Source organism: Blennius ocellaris (genome assembly GCF_963422515.1).
Source record: "Blennius ocellaris genome assembly, chromosome: 15".
Taxonomy (NCBI): domain Eukaryota; kingdom Metazoa; phylum Chordata; class Actinopteri; order Blenniiformes; family Blenniidae; genus Blennius; species Blennius ocellaris.
In genome coordinates this window covers 12586110-12607669 of record NC_137664.1, presented here as the reverse complement: position 1 = coordinate 12607669, position 21560 = coordinate 12586110, and the positions used below count along the sequence as shown (strand labels likewise).

At 41.2% G+C, this 21560-nt stretch overlaps 1 protein-coding gene across 1 annotated transcript in view; it reads right to left on the bottom strand.

The window, feature by feature from the left end:
- The window catches only part of rimbp2a (RIMS binding protein 2a), a gene marked incomplete at both ends in the record, with an annotated part of 68632 nt that overhangs the window by 43113 nt on the left and 3959 nt on the right, over positions 1-21560 (bottom strand). Inside the window, one exon of the mRNA XM_080510589.1 lies at positions 15619-15765. Coding sequence (XP_080366715.1) covers positions 15619-15765 — 147 coding nt within the window. The remainder of the gene's footprint in view (positions 1-15618; positions 15766-21560) is intronic.

Sequence of the window (21560 nt, the reverse complement as noted above, 5' to 3'; positions counted from 1 at the left end):
CAACACGCATTTGTCATTTAATAGTGAGTCTAAATTGTCTGCAGGTGGGAATGTGAGTGTGAGTGTGTGTGACACTAGCCCCAGTAACCCTAAGTGAGTTAAAGTGGCATGGATACGGCTAGAAAAAAACTATTACTAAAACATGACTTAAAACATATACCTCTTCACCGACTTTTATTGTGTTTTTCTCCACACACGAGGAACAATCAAGTGATGTTCCCACTTATTCAGAGAACTCTGACAACAAAGATATAGAATCATGACAAACAATAAGCCAATAAGTGCTCCATGTGGCTATGTGTGGTAAAAACCATGTGATCTTCTTGTGACCCTTGCATCACCTGATTGACTGCACCTTTGAATTACCTCCCTGCACTAACACCTGATGAAACACCTGACACAGGCCATGATACCACCCACAGTCACTACACCAAAGAACTGGTTTGCACTCCTTAATAATTCAATACATTTTATATTTGGATATATGATAAATATTATCATACAGAAATAGCACACAACATCCCTGTTTTTCCATACGTATGCCACATGGTTGAAAGTTGATAAGCTGGTAATAACAATGTAGTGATTAAACAATTTATGCTATCTGACAGTCAATATATGGTCAAGCTTCTCAATCCACCAAAATCTCTGTTGTCCTTCCTCCTGCTGATCTCACCTGATTCAGATATAACATTATCAGACTTTCTTTCAAACTTCTGTCATCTGTGCAAGCATTACAAAGATGTAATTACTATGTATCATCATTTGCATTGTAAAATCATGGAATAATTATGTATAGAAATTAAACAATGATCAAACTTAATACAGTTTAAGAGAAAACATAAAGATCTGATTCTGTTCAATTTGCTTTGTTTCTTTTTCTGTTTTTTGTACATGTTCATAGATAGACAGATAGATAGATAGAGACAAGAAAGACATGTTACCAAAATGTTTATTGATTAATGTTTTTCATATTTAGATTACTAAAACCTTCAGACCAGGTGTCCAAAACTCAGAATCTGTGTATGAAAACATTAGCTTTCACAGTCTTCTGCAATTCTGGAGGAACAAAAAAGAAGTGAAGCTGTTCTCAAACCCCAACTGTTCCAAATGAAGTATGTATTGTTATGAACATACCATTGTTGGCATGTACATTTGTGCAATGTGCATTAACTAGATACAATTTCGGTGCACAAGCTAAAGCTGAATATGATTTTCATTATCTCCTTGTTGCTATTTGGAAGCAGCCTGAACAAAGCCAGGGATAGACAGAAAGCCAATGTGTGAAAACCTTGACTGTCTATATACGAGAGGCCTCGCTGATCCAGCTGGACCGTATACTGAGGGCCTTCAGGGAAAACACTGCCTTCCCTGAAGAATACACATTCCCGGAGGGAAATATTAGGGCATGGGAGTGTACATACTGAAATGTGTGCATGCGTGCCGTGTGCACTCGCTGTATGCAATGATGGTGAAATTGTGCTCCAATTGACATGGGCAGCCAAGATTAAAGTCACACTGATGACATAACACATTTGATGTGAACGGGCCCCATTGTGTTCCCTCCAGCCACGGAGACTATCGGAGGGATGGAAAAAAAGTTCTAAGAATGATCAGTGTAATGCTAATGAGGAGCCCAGGAGCTGGTTAAGGATTACATGTGCTTGGATAGACCTTCATGCTCACATAATGCTTGGTTGAACCTTTGCGTTCAAAACAAGTAAATGCACAAACACACACAGACAAGTCAGCCCATAAATCCTCAAGTGCACACATATTCATTGACTAATACACACAGAGTCAGGGACGCACATGCCCCTATGTGTGCACATAATACCCAATGATACACACTCACATGGCCCCGATCTGGAGGAAAACACACCGCATAAGTGCTAAATAATTTACATCTGACCCCATTGCATAGTTGCTAAAATGTACGCTATATACTAGAAACGCACTTAACCGAGCCTCAACAGAAGATTCCTCAACACTGTTCCTCATCACTCTCCAACCCGGGGTTCCGGAGATCCCATCTGCTGCGTGTTTTAAATGTCTCTCTGCTTCTGCAAATCTGAACATAATACTTCATAATACCCCCATTGCAATCTGGTTGTGTGTTGTAACAGGGAGAAAAAGTCAAACATCCAGGAAAGGGATCTCCAGGGTCAGAGGTCCCTGTTTATCATTTCCTACCATTACGATATGGAAGCCAATGTGGAGATAAACAGCAAAAAGTTGTTTTCCTCATGATCAGCAGATGCTTCGAAGTGCTGCAGACCCCCTTCTGATAAAGACAACAAGCGAGGGGGAGTGTTACGCTAGTGCTGGCCACTTTCCACTGCCAGGAGGGCTAAGGATTCATTAACATAGTTTTGTTTTTAGCTCTACACAGAGAAGCTCAACTGTTCTCTCCACATAAGAGGAAACTGAAAAAAACTCTTGTGCTGATAAACAATAGTTTACCAAAAATACCAAGACTTGGTTTTGAAACAAAGCGACCAGATCAGACTAGATATTCTAAATCAAAGTTTCCAATACTTTTTTTTATTGATCATCTGCCTCATATGTAGTGTATTTGTGATTGTGTTTGTTTGTTTTGGGTAACCAACACGAATATCTCTTCACTCTGGCCAATTTTGTGAGCCACATTTTGAAAAAGAATCAACATTGGTTTTCTGATTATATTTAGCCTTTTTAACAAATCATGGACAACGGTGCCTTGAACTGTCATAGACTATGATCTTTCTTCAGTTAGGTAGGAAAATGTCCGATCAAAGTAAACATTTGAAATATAAAGGGGAAAACAAATTTGAGTACAAAAAACTCAGTGGGGCTATAATATTACTGATTAAATCTGTTCTCATTGTTCTTAAATTTCTGTTTAAGACTCAATGACATAAACATGGAAAACTCTCGTCGGGAAACCGTCACAGTTTATGGGACGTATGAGCGAGTCCTGGGTCTCCCCAGAGTAGGACTCAGTGGCACGGTGCAATAGGTGACAGTTACAGGAGCACAGGTCTTGTCATGTCATCTGTATACGAACAGGCTTGCCTCTGTGACATTGTGTGCTCCTCTAACCCTGCCCTCCTCCTCCTCCTCCTCCTCCGACTCCTCTTCTTCCTCTCTCCATCTAGTTGCCCTTGGTGTTCAGTCCACTGAAGGCTTCTGCCCTATATTTAATCATTCAAGCCCGTCCAGACACAAAACACTGGGGACTAAATGAGAGAGAAGAGGGCTGAGCGAAAGAAGATGTAGCAAATGATAGAGGTACAAGACAGGGACAATTTAGGTAAGAGAAGGTAATCAAGATGTTATTTAGAGGAACAGAGAGAACAGGGTGTGAGAGAGAAAAGTCTAATCAGGAGAGAAGGGCACCTAAAGAGAAGGAAAATTGGGTGTAAAACAATGACGACAACTTAAAAAGATTTTTTTTAAATTACAGAGGACAGTGGGAGACTGTTAGTGATGTGGAATTAACAGGCTTTTATCATCATGTTTCTATGCCAAAGGGCTCACCTAGTCTGGCAGAGTCATGCTGGGACTATGTAGCAATACAAATAGGCCACAGAATTAAGTTTTGAGAGTGCACTTTGAGCCAAAAATATAAACAGCATCATATAACCTGCTTCTGGGTCAAAGTGACTTCTAGCCATGTCACGGAGGGGACACTCTAGACTTGTCCTGAAATCATACTCAGTACATTTATTTTCTAAATATTCTCAGTATAATTAAACAGAGTAGGCACAATGATACTGAGTCCATCATTTGAGCTGTGACTCACCTAAGCTACATTCAAACTGCTGATTATTTCAGAAGTACAAATACACCACCTGAATGACAACATAATTTGAACGCTACTCGTGCTATTATATCTGCATTTATCCTTCAGTCAGACATCTATTTTCCACAGATACTCCTTCCTTGCCCCACCCATCCTCCTTCTCCCTCTGCAGTCCTCTGTGTCTTTAATATAACTTCTGTGTATATTGAAAAGCTGCCAGGAAATGTGAGGAGGAAATGTTCCTTTATTGTTTCTATCTCTGCAACCCCCCCCCCTCAAACTGGCTAAGTGACAACACTTGTGTACGCTCACAATCAATACAGCGCTCACTCACATTCTGGCATACGTTCACGTGTCGAGCTGCGCAAGTTGCGTGCACCACACACATGGCAGGGGTAGGGGTGAGGGGAGGGGTGACAGGGTTGCTATAGAAACAGCTCTCTTTCAGGTGTGGTGCGTCAGGATGATAAAAAAAATAAAAAAAAGGAAAATGAAATGAACTATCACATGCAACATATCCGATGCCCTTTGACAGTGTAATTGTGAGCCTGTATGGCAAACAAAAGCCGTCAAATGTATTTGCTGTTTAAAGCTGCCAGTTCAATGCAATGTTAGTATACTGAAGAGGCACACTGGCACACTTTAAAACTGACGTAAAATATAATATCCACATGCACATATACAACATACTGGAGATGGGCTGTTTGATGCGGATGTGCAACGGACCTTCTGAGTACACAAAGTGTAAGCACACATCGAGCCATGCTATTAATAATAGAGTGAAAATGTGGGTGAGTGTGTATGAAGGCATGTAATCCGGAGTAAATATGGAAATGTGTGTCTCCGTCCACATGAAATACACAAAGGTCTGCTGATGTATGACTCTGTGGATGTATTTTTGAATCTGTTGACTTACTCTTGTCTCCACATGACAGCACATGTGTGCAAACGCAGTGTGTGTGTGTGCGTGTGTGTGTGTGTGTGTAGTGATGGGTGGCTCCACAGCCCTCCGAGGCTGTCACTGTGGGGATGTTGGCGGCGCCTCCGTGTCCGTATAGGAACATTTTGATTAGTTGAGGAGGCTGTCTTTGGCTGCCAGACTCCCTGATAATCTCAAGAGAGGAGCAGGAGAGAAATCAGTCATGAGACTGAAAACACATGTTTCATTTCCCCGTATCTACTCTCCTCTATCTCTCTCCCTTTTTTGCCCTCTGGCATTCAAATGAACGTCAGCTGGCAGAGCCGACCAGTCTGCCGCATGGAGATGAAGAAGTGGGAGAGGAAGAACGATGGTGTAAACTTAAGACTTGCCCTCCTGCAACCTGGCTTTGCATCTTTCAAAGGAACACTGAAGGGAAGTGACTAAATATTGCAGACGGACAAATAAAGACATACCACTTGTGGACAGCAAAATGCTGCAAAATTAAATTTAAGCAGATTCGTTTGTGCACGGGTTCTCTCCTTTTCATTTTCCTATGCCACACAAGTATTTTCTCCTTTGGTGTCTCACCTACCCACACAGCCATACACTCAAGCATATGCACGGTGGACACACACAAACCCTGAATAATCTCACCTGCGTGCACGCAGAGGCTTTTTGGAGCATGTGCAACAACTCACACGCATCCAACAGACGAGTTAAAGAGGCTGCTGAGTGATTAGCTGTGTCATGATAGCTTTAATTTCCTTCTCGTTCCAACAACCAACGTGATGAAAAGCAACATCCGCTCTACTCATCAGGGCACAGCAGGCGCTCAGCTCTGTACGTTTCTGCTCTGTGCAGGAAATGGGAACTTTGAGTTGATTCACAATGAAAGGATTACAGTGGGACGTGATAAAAAGCACTGGACTGTCACTCAAATTTTAATTATTTTAAACACATATTTCTGGTGCTCGACTGGAGATACTGGTATTCTTCTTAAACATTATGTACAAAATTAAATGTTTACTGACACCAGACCTCAAAACATCAGGCGTTTCCAGTCTTTTAGTTTTAGCCATCTTGGAAAGTGATCCCATAGAGGGGTCAAAAGCTGTACGTCTCAAAAATATATAATTTGGCACTTCCAAAGACAGAAACAGTAAACAATAAACAGAAATTGGGCTTCATGACAATATATGAATACTGCTAGTAGGTGAAGCATGCGACAACTATTCTGTGAGGGGTTAAAACACAGAGCAAGTGTCAGTAAAAATGGGTTCAATGTTTTGCATTGCTTTAATAGTTGCAGAAATGGATCGGATAAATTCAGAGAATCACAACCGTTCCCACAGGCTGGCAGCCTGTTCAGGATGTTTACTGCCTTTCACTCATTGTCAGGTGGAATGGGATGGCACAGTGGAGCAGTGGTTACCATGGTCATCTCACTTCTGGACGTTTCCATTTCAAATCTGGATCAAGGTTTGCTCCAGGTACTTTAGCTTCTGCCTCACAATCTGTTTTTTTTGTTTTTTTTTAAACATGTGTTTTATAACCACAAAGTGCTGAACCGACTTTCTATAACCCATCAAATTAAAAATAATGCAGCACACAGAAGCAACATGTAGCCACTAGTTGTTTAAATTTCCACTGTCAATGTCCCCAAAGCTGCTGTTACATCCATGTGTCTGTTTTAATCAGTACTCCAGAAGTCAGCTCCTGTTGGAAATAGCAAACTTTCCTCATCAGCAAATCAGCTCTGTTCAGTGACACACCAGAGTTTGTCCTGGCGTGTCGTTGTGCTGTATTTGTACAACATATCTGATCTGGAATAGCCAATGAGAATGCACAGGGATAGTGAGCATGAAAACCGTAAACCACTTCCTAAACTCACCTGTGGTGGTGAGCACTAAAGCGAGATAGAAATTGTGATTATGACTTCTTCATATCAGGTTTGTTCTCACACAGAGAATAGCCACAATAAAAGTCACACATATCTCGGCACAATCAGAAATATGACGCTTCCCAGTGTATAACATACATTTCACGGGGTGTGAAGTCAGACAAACACGCCCAGTGAGTGACTTTTACTCATAAGGATAGCACAAGAAATAATCAGCCATGAGTGGGTTAATATTCATCAGCAACACCTGGCAACCCCTCAGCAGGCAGGAATCAGGAAACGCTCAGGTTACCGGAGCCGATAACGTCAAAGCACACTCACACACGCACATGCACACGCACGCACGCACGCACATCGACGCGCACACAAACGCACACTAAATCAATTTGTTTGAAAAAGCATTGCATGCTTGTCTCTCTTCTTGAGTCTCTAAGTGATCATGTGTGCACAGATGGTGTTTCACACATAATTCTTGCGTATACATAGTATAGAAAGATTATTCATTATTCATGGTTTGACAGCAGTGGAAAGGCAGCGCTACCCTCCACTTTGACACACACCTATTCTCACATGCACACATTATTCTCACCGAGCATTAAACACACCATTAGACCGTACGCTGTAACCCCACCCCTCACACTGACACACACACACACACACACACACACACACACACACACACACACACACACACACACACACACACACACACACACACACACACACACACACACACACACACACACACGGACATCTCCAAACAGGTGGCTTTGCCTCAGTCAAGAAACAGTGAACCCTGGATGTTGCTTTCTCCTCATTAAATCCCAGAAGAGACAAAATGTACTAATACCCCACTCCTTTCCACCTCACTGTGCACATCTGTCTCCTTCCGCAGCAACTGTACAGATAGGTTTTCCCCAGCTGCTGGGCTATGCTAACCCTGTGCACTATATATAGGACTCAACAGAGCTAAATCAAACACAAACACACTCGAGCCAATGGTGCAGAGACGCAGACAAAGAGCAGCGGTGACGAGAGAGCCGGGTGGCGATAAAGGATTTGTATTTACCGTGTGTGCCGGCTAGCACAGGAGCATCTTTACTAAGGTGCCGCTTACTCCTTCTTCCTCCTTGCTCTGATCTCCTCCCTTCTCCTCTCTATGGGTGGGGAATAGTCAAACGGCTGCAGCAGCGGCAGCAGCAGCATCAGCAGCAGCTCCGGGGCCTGTGTGTATGTCTCTCTCTCTTTCTCCCTCTCTCCCTCGCTCATTCCTCCGCCCCCTCTCTACATGCTCTCTTTCCCTTTCCTCTCACTCTCTCCCCACCCCCGAAGACCCTCCTCCTTAACACCCTTCCTCCATCATTTTCTCCTTTTCTCTTCCACGCGCTCTGTCTCTCCTCCTTTCTCTCCCTTCCTCTGCTCAATTTCTCCCCTTCCTCTCTCGGCCTGTACGAGTGTGCAGTGAGCTGCAGAAATCCACTCTGTTGAATTAATCAGCTCGCTCCACCGCCACAACCATCAGCTACATCAGTGGGACACAGTTGGGAGGAAAGGTATCACTGGCAATGAGATGAAATAGACATCTGGAAGACTCCACAATAGAGACGCTTTATTGGAAGGCTGCTCCCAGATAGATCCGCCCTCTTCACTTCCGCTCCTCTGTGTCTTTATCCTTGACGTTACTTGACTGATGCTACTTTTGATCTTTCACGAACATCCCCAGTGATGATGAGCACCTCAGCTGGCAAGTCATCCCAGCGCAAAAGCCTATATTTAACATGAATGCCCACTATCACTGCCTATTCTACGAAGATCTGAGTCTCTCTCTGCTGCTTTGAATCGTTTCCTTGCGCTTTCATTTACGGTAGCAAGTTATGCCACTGCATTTGGGGTCTGATGTTATTTGCTTATGTAATTATGCTTTATAGTGCACTGTTGGCGGGCAGGGAGTGACTCACAAATTAAGTCTATTTTATTCCATGCTGGCACATTTCAACTGTTGTACATTTGTGGCGTACTGCATTAGCTGCAATACTAAATGCAATAAGTAAACAGCCTTTCAGTTTGTTGTGGTGCTCTGTAAAGAAAGAACATGAAGGTTGGGATTTTATGCTGGTTAAGTGGACTTTTTCTTTTTTCTTTTTTTTTGTATCGCCTAGAACAAAAACTGGAGACCTGTCCAGGGTGAGATAAACTCCACGTTGGAGAATCCAACCAGTACGACCCTGAGTTTAATAAAGCAGTGTAAACGATGGATGTGTGGAGTCCCATCGTCTACCAAAATAGTTGTATTAACATGCACACTCTATGCTCACATAAAGTACAGCCAATTATTCAGGTACATGTATTTGTCCAAGGTATAAGATTTAAGGTGAAGAATAGGAAATATTACATAAAGAGACGGAATAACCATGCTACACCCAATTTTAGAATAAGGTGTAAAATCTAAATTCTGTTTGATCAGACTCTTCTGAGCTGACTAAGAGGCGGTGGTTGTTTTAGTAAAACAACATGGGAAAATCATCACGCTGGCACGAGTAGAAAAGAGTAAATTTACCTCCTGGGAACCAAAGATATCTGCATAAAATACTATGGAACTACTGTATATCCAACCGTTGATCTTACTGTCCAGATGTAGGAGATAAAACTCCAAACAGAGAGGCTGAACAAGAACCAGGCAACATCTCACTTCAATATCAAGTATTTTTTTCACAGCTGGGATTTCATTATAAAATTCACTTCATGTCACAAAACATGAGGCTAAATTTTGTCCCCATATGACCCATTATTCCATTTCCTGTCGGTTCCAAGTGTAATCCTCGCAGTTTCACAGCTTTTAGCCCTTAACCACAACACAGCACACACTTGCGATCACACTGCCTACACTGCCTTGTCACAATGACTAATTATATCATATTGACATCAGCTTGTGTGTGGGGACTCATGCATGTCCATGCAAGTGTGCGTGAGTGTGGGTACGCCACAGTTAGCCCCTGAAATGACTTAATCCAGTTAAAGGGATTTTCAATTAATCCAGGAGGGCCCTACATTCAATGACAAATTTCTAGCACATTTTCCTACTAATGCAACAGAATTTGTTTTATTTTTATTTTTATTTTTTTAAGTGTACGGTGGACCACAAATGTGGTTTGGATTTATATCATTGTGTTCTTAAATCCAGCCAGTGCTCAGCATTTACAGTACATAACTATGCTGCTCTGTATGTCACATGTGAACACCCATTGTGTTATTATTGAAGTCTCCTGTTTCTCAAGGCTGAACTGAAAAAAAGGGCTAAAATAAAGGTTTATTTTTAGCAAGTAGCAATGTGATGTACATTTTATATTTACTAATAAGGGCCTTTAGCAACTGCCAATCAAGTCCAACATAACAAAACGTCCAAACCTTTGCAAGATTTCAGACAAAATGGTCCTCATGACAAACAGTTTGTATTTTAGACTACAGCAGATGAAATGTATTATATTAGAATTAGTGAGAGAAACTTCAGAAGCAGTTTAATGACACACCAGCTTGAAAAAGCTTCTGTTGTAATGTTTGTTTGTATTTGCCAGTAAATGTACATTTTCATGATAGTTTCTATGTATTGGCACAAGTATCCCAGCTGAGGATTCAAGGTTTGAGCTGTTCAGTGCTGACCGGTGCTGGAAGTCTCAGCTCAGCCTGCATTCCTCCAGAACTCAACGCTGGCCCTCACAAATTGGCCAGATCATTAATCCTGCTGGCATTTGTGTGTTCACTACACAACAAAGTGGATCATTTGGGACTGTGAAGGAACACCCTGCATGCCACGAGGAAACGTTGTGTTTGCAGGTTTTTGCCAAACCATGTGTTGGCTTTTTTCCCAAAGCCATTGGGACAATAAGTTGCCTCTATGTCTTCAATTTTTTACCCCAGGGCAGAGAAGATTTCTGTGCACGGGTGCAGTGTGCTTGGTGGATGTCTGTTTGCACTGTAGGGGTGTCTGCTGCAAAGAATGCTGCATCTGCACATTTGGGAGGGCTGCATTGATGCTTAGGTGCTTGTGTTTGTTGCAGTTTAATTGCCTTTGTAAAGCATTGCTTTGTTCTATGTTCTTTTCATGGACACTGAAGTAAACTACAAAAGCACGTTCTGATTGTACATTATGACCACTAGAAAACCTCAAATGATGCTGTGCCACGTGATACAAGCACGAGGAAGTGCGCATCCTTTCTTTTAAATTTGCGCTGAAAATGAATTCCCAGAAAACATCTCAAATTCGATCATGAACAGGCACAGCCCAACCTGATATACATCATATCTGCTTTGATTACTGCCAGCATGGAAGCTGGACAGGCTGGGCCAGTGTCCTCAGTCAACCTCTTCATCTTGGTATGGACACCGATGAAGTGCATGTGTGTTTATTACTCTGTGTACCAAAACCTGTTTACATATTTGATTGAACTGTCTTCTTTCTCAGAATAGAAATCAAGTCACAAAAAGGAAAATTATTTTAAAATTATTAAGTTTTTTTTTAAACGATGACAAAGATTAGGGTTAGGTGGTTGCTCAGCTGTCATGCCTGCACAAGTTGGGGCTACAGCACGGTGAGAATTTGGAGCGATGTCTTCTTGAAAACTGAGCACAGCTTGTCAGTATACCCTCATCCATACAATTGAAAACAAGACAGCATGTATGCCATGTCAGAAAAAAAAAGACATATAAGCACTGCACTGGAGCAACCACACTCGACTCAAGCATTTGGACACTAACCTGCACGGAGCTGCTGTTAGCGGCACTCACCAGGCTCAAGGTAATTTCACAATGTTCACCCAGAGACACCGTGATGCCACCCACTCTGAGAGGATAATGCAACTCATCATGACAATGAGCTTACAAGATATGCTTCCATTCAGCTTTGTTGATGGTGAAGGCTTCACCAAGTTAATGGAATATGTTGAGATTGATTACGCAATGTGAAAATTGGATGGGGTTTTTTTGTGTGGTTTTCTATTTTAGACACGTCGACGAGTCTTAATTGACATTGTGTTTAATTGACGGACAGATTAGTCGCTACGAACACAACCCAGTCCAGGTTAAGATTGGGCAAGGAGTAGGTAAGGCTGAGTAAACCAAATCTCCTGAGTTAAAATAATTTTACAGTTAATCTGCTGATTGAAGTGGTCCATCTCAGTTCTGGTATTCAAGAACTCTGATTATATTGTCTTCTTCATTGTGCTTTGGATTATTTCTTCAGAAATAACACAAAGGATGGACTGGAGAATTGACTGGGGGGGGGGGAGGGGGGTAATATAATTAAACGGGAACATCTGACAGAACACTGTCTGAGGTAAATTGAATTAAGTGAAGAATGAAATCCTCTGCCAGAATACACTCCTTTTAATATCTGCTGCTACAATAACTTTGCAAGTCAAAACAATATTTTTTTTTTTTTACATTTTTTTAAGCATCCTGTGGGTGGTGGCAGTGTTATTCCAGCTGAACTGTGAATCGACTCACATTATGCTGAACAACTATTAACCCCGGACTTGTCTGTGCATCTGATTAGAGCAACTTCAGATGGACATTGCAGGGTACGCTGAGACAACACAGCTATTAGTGATTATTGATTAGCCGTTGGTCCCCTTTGCACTGGAACGGCCTCTATCATCTGAATGGACCAGCTGCTAGTAATACACAATTGTTGCCATAGGGACGGTGTCTAGGGAGACAGCTGTGGCCTTTTAGCAGCAGCTACATGCCACACAGAAGGTCACTCCTCACCGAGGGTACCTTTCTCCGACTGTCCATCAGAGATTGTTTCCAGGCAACTAGTCCAAAGAGTTTTGTTTTGTTTGGGTTTTTTTTTTTTTCATTCTATTTTCTTTGTTTTCCTGGAAAACAGTCCACCTTCTCTGTCTGTTTTCTTGCCATTTAGGTAGAAAAACAACAAAACACAAGAGAATGACAAAGATATTACAGTCTGGTTGAGGTAGCCTATGAAGATTCTTTTCAGTGATACAAGTATAGAAATGAGAATACTACAGCGGAGTTTAGACATTTTGCTGAGACCACCTTTTGAAGAAGGAAACGTGGTGGGAAATACATGACCAGTCAAGCACGCGTTTCTCTTTCTACATCCTGTTGTTCTAGAAACACATCTCACTTATTCCCATAACATAACACCACCATGGAAATGCTTCCCTACAATATGATGACAATACAAATACTGTCACTAATATAAACCGGACGTTCTTGAGAGGAACCAGAAGATCATGATGGAAGATCGAAAGTCGCTCAGGCTACTGATAACAAAGCAGATATGAATTCAGTACTCTATGCCACATGTCTGGGATTAGTCATACTTCCACCCATCTACAATACCCACGAGGCGGGGTGGAGCTGATCCCAGTGGACTATGGGTAAAAGGCAGGGTGCATTCTGGATAGTACAGCATTTCATCAAAGGGCAAACACAGATGAAAGCCATCCTACACACACATTCAGACTTTTGGGTGAATGAGTCATGTCTGAACCGGAAACGCGTGTAGTGCAGATTAGCAATGTGAGCCATTTGGAATTTTACATTTCTGGTATGAAATAGCATTTTCATGTTGAAACATGTCCTTAAATTAATAACTCAGCAAGTGTACCACTGTGGGTTTTGTCCAACAGATTAATTCACTATCTGCGATCCAAAGCTCTCCGTACATATTGTCAGTCCATTGCAAGGCAAACACAGAAAGACAGTGCACTCACACACATGTTCATATTCACACCTACAGTCAAAGTATAGGCGCCAATTGACCCCAAATCCAAATATCAATAGAGGCTTAAAAAAATGGGATGTATTTGAGCATATTTGTCTTCACCAGATTTTGAAAAAAAAAGACATTCAAAACCAAATTAATGCAGATGGAAGGGATGACCAAAAACAATGTCTCTTTTTCACTTTAAATACACTAACAGTGTCAGTGCATAGTATATCTGCTTAAGCAAATATGTAAGAATGAACCAACCCTCATAACTGAGCCGCTCTCAGATTAACTGATCCATAGCCGAGTCTGTCTTTGCATGAGTGACCATGATGCAGCCTGTGTGAGTGAAGCTGTCAGCAGCGAAAAGACTCTCAGGCAGAAGGCAGAACGGCCTCAAAACAGGAACTCTCCCATATGAAAACAAAAGAAAAGCAACACATATTAACAGACACAGGCATAATTACACAACCACATGATTTGTGCTACTGTGACAGATAATTCCGCTAAAATCTCCCAGGCTACCCTGAATCCAAACATTTCTAAGACAGATGTTTGTATGCCCTGATAAAGAGGGCAAATGTCTTTCTTATCTCATACACTTAGATGAAACTGCATTAGCAGTTCATCCGTAAGCTCTACACACAGAAATGGTGAATGCAGAGTCGTTACATTATCAATGATCTTTTTTGTTTCCTCCATATAGTTTCAGTGGATAAACGCAGCAAATGCTCAAAAAACATTAGTTTTTTCTCTCATTTGAATCCATGTCCCAATCTATGTAATGTGTATGTAGACTGTAGAGAGACAGACAACTGTGAATCCAGGACACAAAACCATCTAATATGTAGGTTTCTGAACTGTGAGATGAAGTCAGAGAGGGAGCATGCACAGGGAGAACATGCAGACTCCCCACTGAAAGGCCCCCAAGCCTGGAACTGAACCAGGGATATTCTCCTTTAAGGCATTACACCACCGTGTGGTCCTTAATTTTGGAATATTTGTATATTCCCAAGGGAAAAAACTTAACATTAGTGTGTTCCATACTTGATTGTCAGTTTGAGTCGAGATCAAACATCAGTGTTGCTGTTGGTGCAAAGGGGACAAGTAGCTGTATTTCTCTTAGATACACACTTAGAAAGTTCCCACAAGAGGAGGAGAACTCATGAAAACAACATTTTACAATATAAAAGGAGGAAATCGGTGGCAGAAATGCTCCAATAATAACATTTTGTAAATTATTTGTCAGACATCAAGAGATAAATGAACAAGGAATCCTTAAACAAAACACAAAACACTGGGATAATATTTTTGTTTCCTATTATGGGTTAGTGTTATCATCAGGTTTGGGAACACACAGCACAGCATGCGGATTTCGCTCAATGTTACTGGAACTCATTTCAAGCCATTGAGGCTTACAACAGAAGCCAGCCATTATGCTCTGTCAGTTCCCCTCTGCCAGCATGTCCACGCTGCTGCATATGGGCGTGTTGCCAAGACAACAGCTCACACACCTTGCCATCTGAGACCACCTGGAGAAGGCCCCCCCAAAGGACAAATTGACTAAATACATAAATACATGAACATACTATGCACTGGAAAATACGAATGGTGCTGTGAACAAACCCCCGTACACAACACTCCCCTAACTGCATAAAACATTTCTGTTTAACACCAGATTGTGCACACCCACATGTCTGCATAATTAGGACCAAGCAGAAGGAGTATAGTATGTGTGGGAAATACCATGCAATCCACCTTGAATCAACAGCTTCCTTAAAGAATAAAAAATTGCAACAGTAACAAGTGAGTGCAATGAGCACTCAGTGAAGTCACTGTAGGTATATTTAGGTACTCCCCAAATAAGTGGAGGATGAGGGGGCTCTGCCACGAATGGCATACCATAACGCATTAATGATGCAGAAAGACACTAAATTGTGAATGGATTCCAACAATATTTCCACCGCTTTATCAACCCACAAGATGCTTTACATTATGAATCTTACACACACAAACACACACACACATGCCTCTTTTGACTGTTACACACAACAAATGAAAGCCGAAACTCGACAATACAAAGGTTTTTAATCTGACCATAAGCCAAAAAGAAGGCTCCATTTCAAAACATTAAATTGAAATTCATAAGAAATTAACACCTCAACTACAGGTGTGTTATCAGGGAAGACTGATCAAGAAACACAAAATGTATATGGAGTATGTACGGCATATGTGGAAGTCAAATTATTGAAGTCGGGTGGAGAGATAAGGGAGCATACCAGTTTCCTGTAGTGCTGTTTCTCTTGGCGGAGAGTGGCTACTTCAAGCTTCAGAGCGCGGTTCCTCTCCTCCAGCAGTCGAAAGCGGTTCACATTGTGAACTGTAGAGTTGCCAGTTGTTTGCTGGGATAAAATTTCATATTTTGACTGAAAGACAAAAGATATACATATATTATCAAGCTTGGACATCTGTAGTGTTGTCGATTTATTAGTTGGTACATTTAAGACAAGATCACCACAACCTGGTCCTGGCCCTTTGCGTTAGCCATAGTGGAAGGATTAATCAGCCTGAAAACGAAGCCAATGCTGCTCCAGGTTTTGAGCCTCTGAGAATTGAACACAAGTGTTTTATTTTCTCTTTTTTTACATTGCTAATTTTCGTGATGGCTATAGTCTTTCAAACCAAATTATAGCTCTCTTAAACTCTCCGTGGAAATGTACTTGCATATCTGTAACGAGCAGGCTCGAAGCCTCACTTGACAGCTGTGGATAGTCTGTTGTGTTGCTCAGTTAGTCCTCCTCCAGAAAAGTTGTCAATTTGCACCACTTGGTGACACTTTTAAGTTCCTTGTTGTCCTCTTTTGGAGCAGAACTGCTGTGCTGTCAATCTGGTAGCTTTTGAAAAAAAAAAAAAAGTGAAGACTTTGCAGCCAGGAGAGGGTTTTCAAATCACAGGGGAATTAAGCAGCTGTTGGGACGAGGTAAGAAGGAAGATGATTTAGAGGAAGAGGATGTAAACTCAGTCTGGTCCTCCTGAAATGAAGCAGACTCTGAGGATCGGGAGACGCAATTTGCTCTGGCGTTTGTCAGGAGATAGGATTCTTCCCTGTATGTTAATCCAAAAACAGATTTGATGTTGCTCTCCAGTCTCTTTACTTTGAGAGATAAAAAAAAAAAATAACAATTGAAATGGAAACATGTTGGAGAGCTACGATCTGAAATCCCAAATGGGGAGCAGTCTTCCTATTTGCCTCCTGAAAAAGCACTCCTCGCGAACCCAGCCACTCCAACATTACCACAGCTATAAAAGGAAAACATTATCGCCCGAGACAAAAGAAACCTTTGCCTTTTGCTGCATCATACGTCTGAAATCTATTCACTTTTATCTTTCCACTGCCTATTGCTGCTCAACTTCAACATTTCCACGTCAACATTTCCATTCGGAGGCAAATTAAGGAAGCGGTGAAAGTCTGTTGTTCTTTCCGAGCACTTTTTCCTTAAAATCATCACCGACAGACCAACCAACAGATGGCTCTCACATCAGTTTACATTCTCCTAATAAATCAATTAGCGTGTTAGCAAAACAGTTGGTATTTGGTAAAGAAATAATTCACACACACGTGCAAACGATAACTCGATCTCCTTGGTCGTGCGCCAGTTGATCACTCACCACAAAACAAATACTAAAAACAAAGTTGCAGACAAGATGTCAGTTTAGCCAGGCAGCGAAAGCCAACCAAAGCCAGGATGACGGGCCTGCCAAGCCCGACAGAAAGACAGCCAGATCCACCTGCTAATACAGCAGACCTGCCAAGCAGACAAGCCTACAGATAGACCCACCAGTGGAATATGGTGGAGTTTCCAAGAACAGACAGAGAGATAGATGGACCTGCCAAGCAGTGCTGCTGGTTTACCAAACAGACAGTCGGACTAACACATTCAGTTGGCCTATTTAGAGCAAGATATTGAGCCATATGGACATCCCAGTGAGAGCTGATTTATGAGACACTCAAGACCAGAAAACACAAGTTCAATGTATAAAGACAATAAATAATGTTGCAGTCACGCGGCTGGGAGCCGTGACAGATACCAGTTAAGAAGGTTCCATTTCCCACATTACAGCGATCTCACAATAAGACTAAAAAAGGAATGTGGCCTTTGGAATTGGTGCTTTATTGCCATTGAAACAAGCTCGTCATCATGAACACCAACTAAGAGGGGGATGAAACTAAGCTCAGGAGGCACAATTTATTTTCACACTCCATTTCTGCTCATTTGCAGCGCCGCCATTACTTTGCAGTTAACACATCTAACAACAGTTTAAAACTATAGATATGAAGCTTTGCGGTTACAGTGGGTGTAACACAGAAGTGGTGCGAGGGAGCGTTGTAACTTACTTTTACGGCTAATTTTTCTTCAGACAAAAAAAAAAAAAATCTAAATATCCAAGTTCCCCTATTGTTTGGCTGACTCAACTACTCTGATCGTTAGCAAATAAGATACAATAGGTTACGTCGGTTAATCAGTGGGATGAGACGAGCGATGGCTGAGATGTGGTGGGATAGGACAGACAAAGATTGATTGAGGCCACCTTCGCGTGGGACAGGAGCCCAAATGTGCTGTCTGTCAAGGACGGAGACGTCAAGTAACAAGCTGCCACAGCCACTCCGACAATCATAACACTTTCATAAACAAGAAATATTGACAATTTGTCTTTGTAAAGATGAGCCAGGAGGGAAGATTCTGAGCAGGTTTTTGCAACAACATACGAAGTCGGTTGAGGTTTTGTGAACATAATATGTCAAGGATGGCAGCAGAACAGAAGGAAATAATTACTTCAGAAATACTGCATACAAGGTAATTTCAGAGGAAAAGCCCTCAAGCAGTCCTTGACAGACTTACCATCTAAGGGTTTTCTTTTGTGTTGTTGAATCTTTTCTAAATCCTTTTCTAAACTACATGTTGAGCACATCCAAATAAAACAGTGCAGTCACTCCCAAGCGTTTATCTGTATTTTATATGGATATTCTGATCCAGTGTAATCAAACAGTGTATTACAAATGGCTATTTTATTCCATAATAGGAGCAGTATAATTCAGGATGAGGATACTGACAACAGCTGATAAAGGCGATGCTTGTGTTTGATTCTACTTGACTGGTTTGAACAGCAGTTGTTGGTTGAATTGTATTATTTGATAAATGAACACTATTTTATTTAAGTCACCCACAAAGTAAGACACCATTTCCATTTACCATTTTGTCTGGATTCATTATTCAGAAATTGAAACATTACAAGTCTGTTTTAGGTTTTTTTTCTTAATACATTTTTCCCCGTACGAAACGAAGATCAAATAAACAATATGCTGCAATATTTTTAGAAAGTTCTATCAGCTTTATTAGCTGAAGGTAATATTTATAAATAATGAATTGTGAAAAAATATCTGGGAAATATTTTCATTTGTCTGACAAAACAATTAAATATAAAAGAATATGACTTTTATCCCCAATAAATCAGCAAACAAGATCATAAAAGCCATGAAAAACAAAAGAAGTACCAGAGGCTGTTGCATTTCTCAAAGGCTAGACAGTAAAACATGCAAATTACTCCAAAAGTACTTAAGAAATGTAGTAATTGGCAAAGCATTGGGATGTTATAATATATCTCATCCATCATATACTACCATTCATTCTGCAACAAAGAAAAACAACTTGAAACATGCAGCCAGTGTTTATTAAGAGAACAAGGGGTCCTAGAAGTGTTGGTCGCCTCCACAGAGTATCTACACAATCACATTTCTGATCTGATTCAGATTCAGAATGACTTTATTAATCCCTTGGGATGACTCCCTCAGGGAAATTCAAGTTCCAGCAGCTTTTTACAGGACAGGAGCAGCACACAGAGAGCAAAGAATAAAGAATAAATAAAATAGGATAAGTCTAAACAAATTGAATTTAATTAAATAAATAAATATGTACAATATTATAGAGACTCGTCACTAACCTTTACTAAATAGAAATAGCAAAACAACAACAAAAAAAGCAAAAAAAGAATAAAAACTTCGAATAAAATATAGAAGCGTAAAGTGACAGGTGACATTAAGCTGCACTGTGGTTACAGACAGGGTAATGAGGTGGATAGCTGCTACTTCCCTGCTGTCCTCTGACCCCCCCCCCCCCCCCCCCTGTAGTTCGGTCTCTGAGATGCTTTTAAACAACATCCATGCAAGTGTCTTCAGAATCTGTGTACAACAGGGCTGTGAGAAACAAAACTCTGCTCTGAAGGCAAATACTGATGTCTCTCCTGTTAAGTCCCCGACCACACCGGCTTAAAACACTAAAACAGTATTGCTGAGGGGAAAGACCTTCGGAACAACACACTAAGCAAGCTTTCATTCAATCCCAGGAATAACACGAGTAGAATACATTTTGTAATATTATGAAATCAAAGCCAGCTGTTGATGGTCTACTAAAAAAATTTAAAAAATAGGCAAAAATAACTTTCTACAATAACTGTCTGGCCTGCACAAAGCTGCAGACAGAAAATGATGGCTGCACACTGAATGGATTATCTCTTTAAAACTGCCAAATGACTGGGGGCTGGAGAAACTGTTTATTAACCAAAGCAGATAATGTGGGTAGCTATTAAGATGTTACAGCATATAATTATGTAATAGGGGCTTTTTACAACTTTATTGCCCGCACAGCCAGGCTTCCCTCCCCTTTTCCGGTAATTAATAGCTACTGGTTTTAATTCAGCATGAAGAAGATAAATGTTGTGTCTAGTCATTCAACAGTTTACTTCATTAGAATATAAAACATATCTGGAATTGTTTTCCTGGGATTTCTGCAGTGTTGGCTGATTTACGTCAAATGGATGTTGTAGTTTGTATTAGGAAAGTGGATTTGAACGAGGCCACTGTGAAAATGTGTAGTGTGATTCTTTTCAACTGGTAGTCAGGGCTGCACACTGTAGAGTTTGCATGAAATTGGCTATAGATGTGAATGTGAGTGTACATTTGGTTGTCTGTCTCTGTGATGGACTAGTAGCCTGTCCAGGCTTTAACCTGCCTCCTCGCACTGTCAGATGGGATGGGCTCCAGCAGAATTGGCCGTAGAGGAGAGATGGATGGTTGAAGTAAATGCTCATATCGCCATCTGGTGTGTGAAGGAAACACTTGCAAGAGTGGACAGCTTTGAACTTACGAAGAAACAGATCGCCTGATCTGTACGTTCAATCTTTGGAAGGACATCAAGTTTTACAACCATCAGACACATTACTCATATTTCTGTCATTATTTAGCTCGCGGATGTACATTCAGACATATTTATATGTAGATAAAATCAGAATTTAATAATTGCACCTATAGTGACAGGATGTTTTGATGAAAACGTATAAAACACTGAGAAATTCATCACCTGCGGGAGTATGGTGTTACATTTAAATACAAAGAAAATCACCAGCACATTTTTTTTTTTTTAATTTTGAAGGGAGTAAAGAGTGTGACCATTACTGTGCAGGCATTTGCAGATCGTAATGACAATGTGCCTACCTTGCAGGCAAGTCCCCCCCCCCCTTTTAGTCCCAAAATGACTCGCCGCAGTTCACGTCACATCACACACCGGCTGGGAAAGCGGAGGCGACACGTCCGCGTGCGTGCACGTGTGCGTCCGCGCTGTAGCCGCTGGCTGCTGGCAAGCATGAGGCTAAAAACAGCCACCGATCCGGCTCTGTCGCGCCCATCACAGCGTGTGAATGAATGGCGCATCTACTGGCCGTACTACGCCCCCTCCCTCCATCCCTCCCTCCCGTCTCCATCCAGGAACATGTGCACGTGCTGCTCAATTGGCTCAAGCACGCGTCACACGCGCGGCAGCGTGGCATAGGTTGGTGTGCAGTGACTTTCATCATCGAAAACAGAAGTAAAGTGTATATTACATACAGTAAAATTAAAAAAAATATATGACAAACATGATCATTGTGTATCTTAAAATATATTTAAGGGTACAAATGTTTCCTATTACCAGATATACTTCCAGTCCCGGAGTTTAAAACATTTATTAAAGACACATTTCTAAACAGAATGGGATGTAAATATAGATGTAAATATAAGACAATATAAAATAATAAAAGGTATTGAACAACATTAGCAATTGTAAGTTCATATCTTTCCTGATGTTTTTATTTATATTTTTCTTTTTACCCTGTGCTGTCTTTGAGTGTC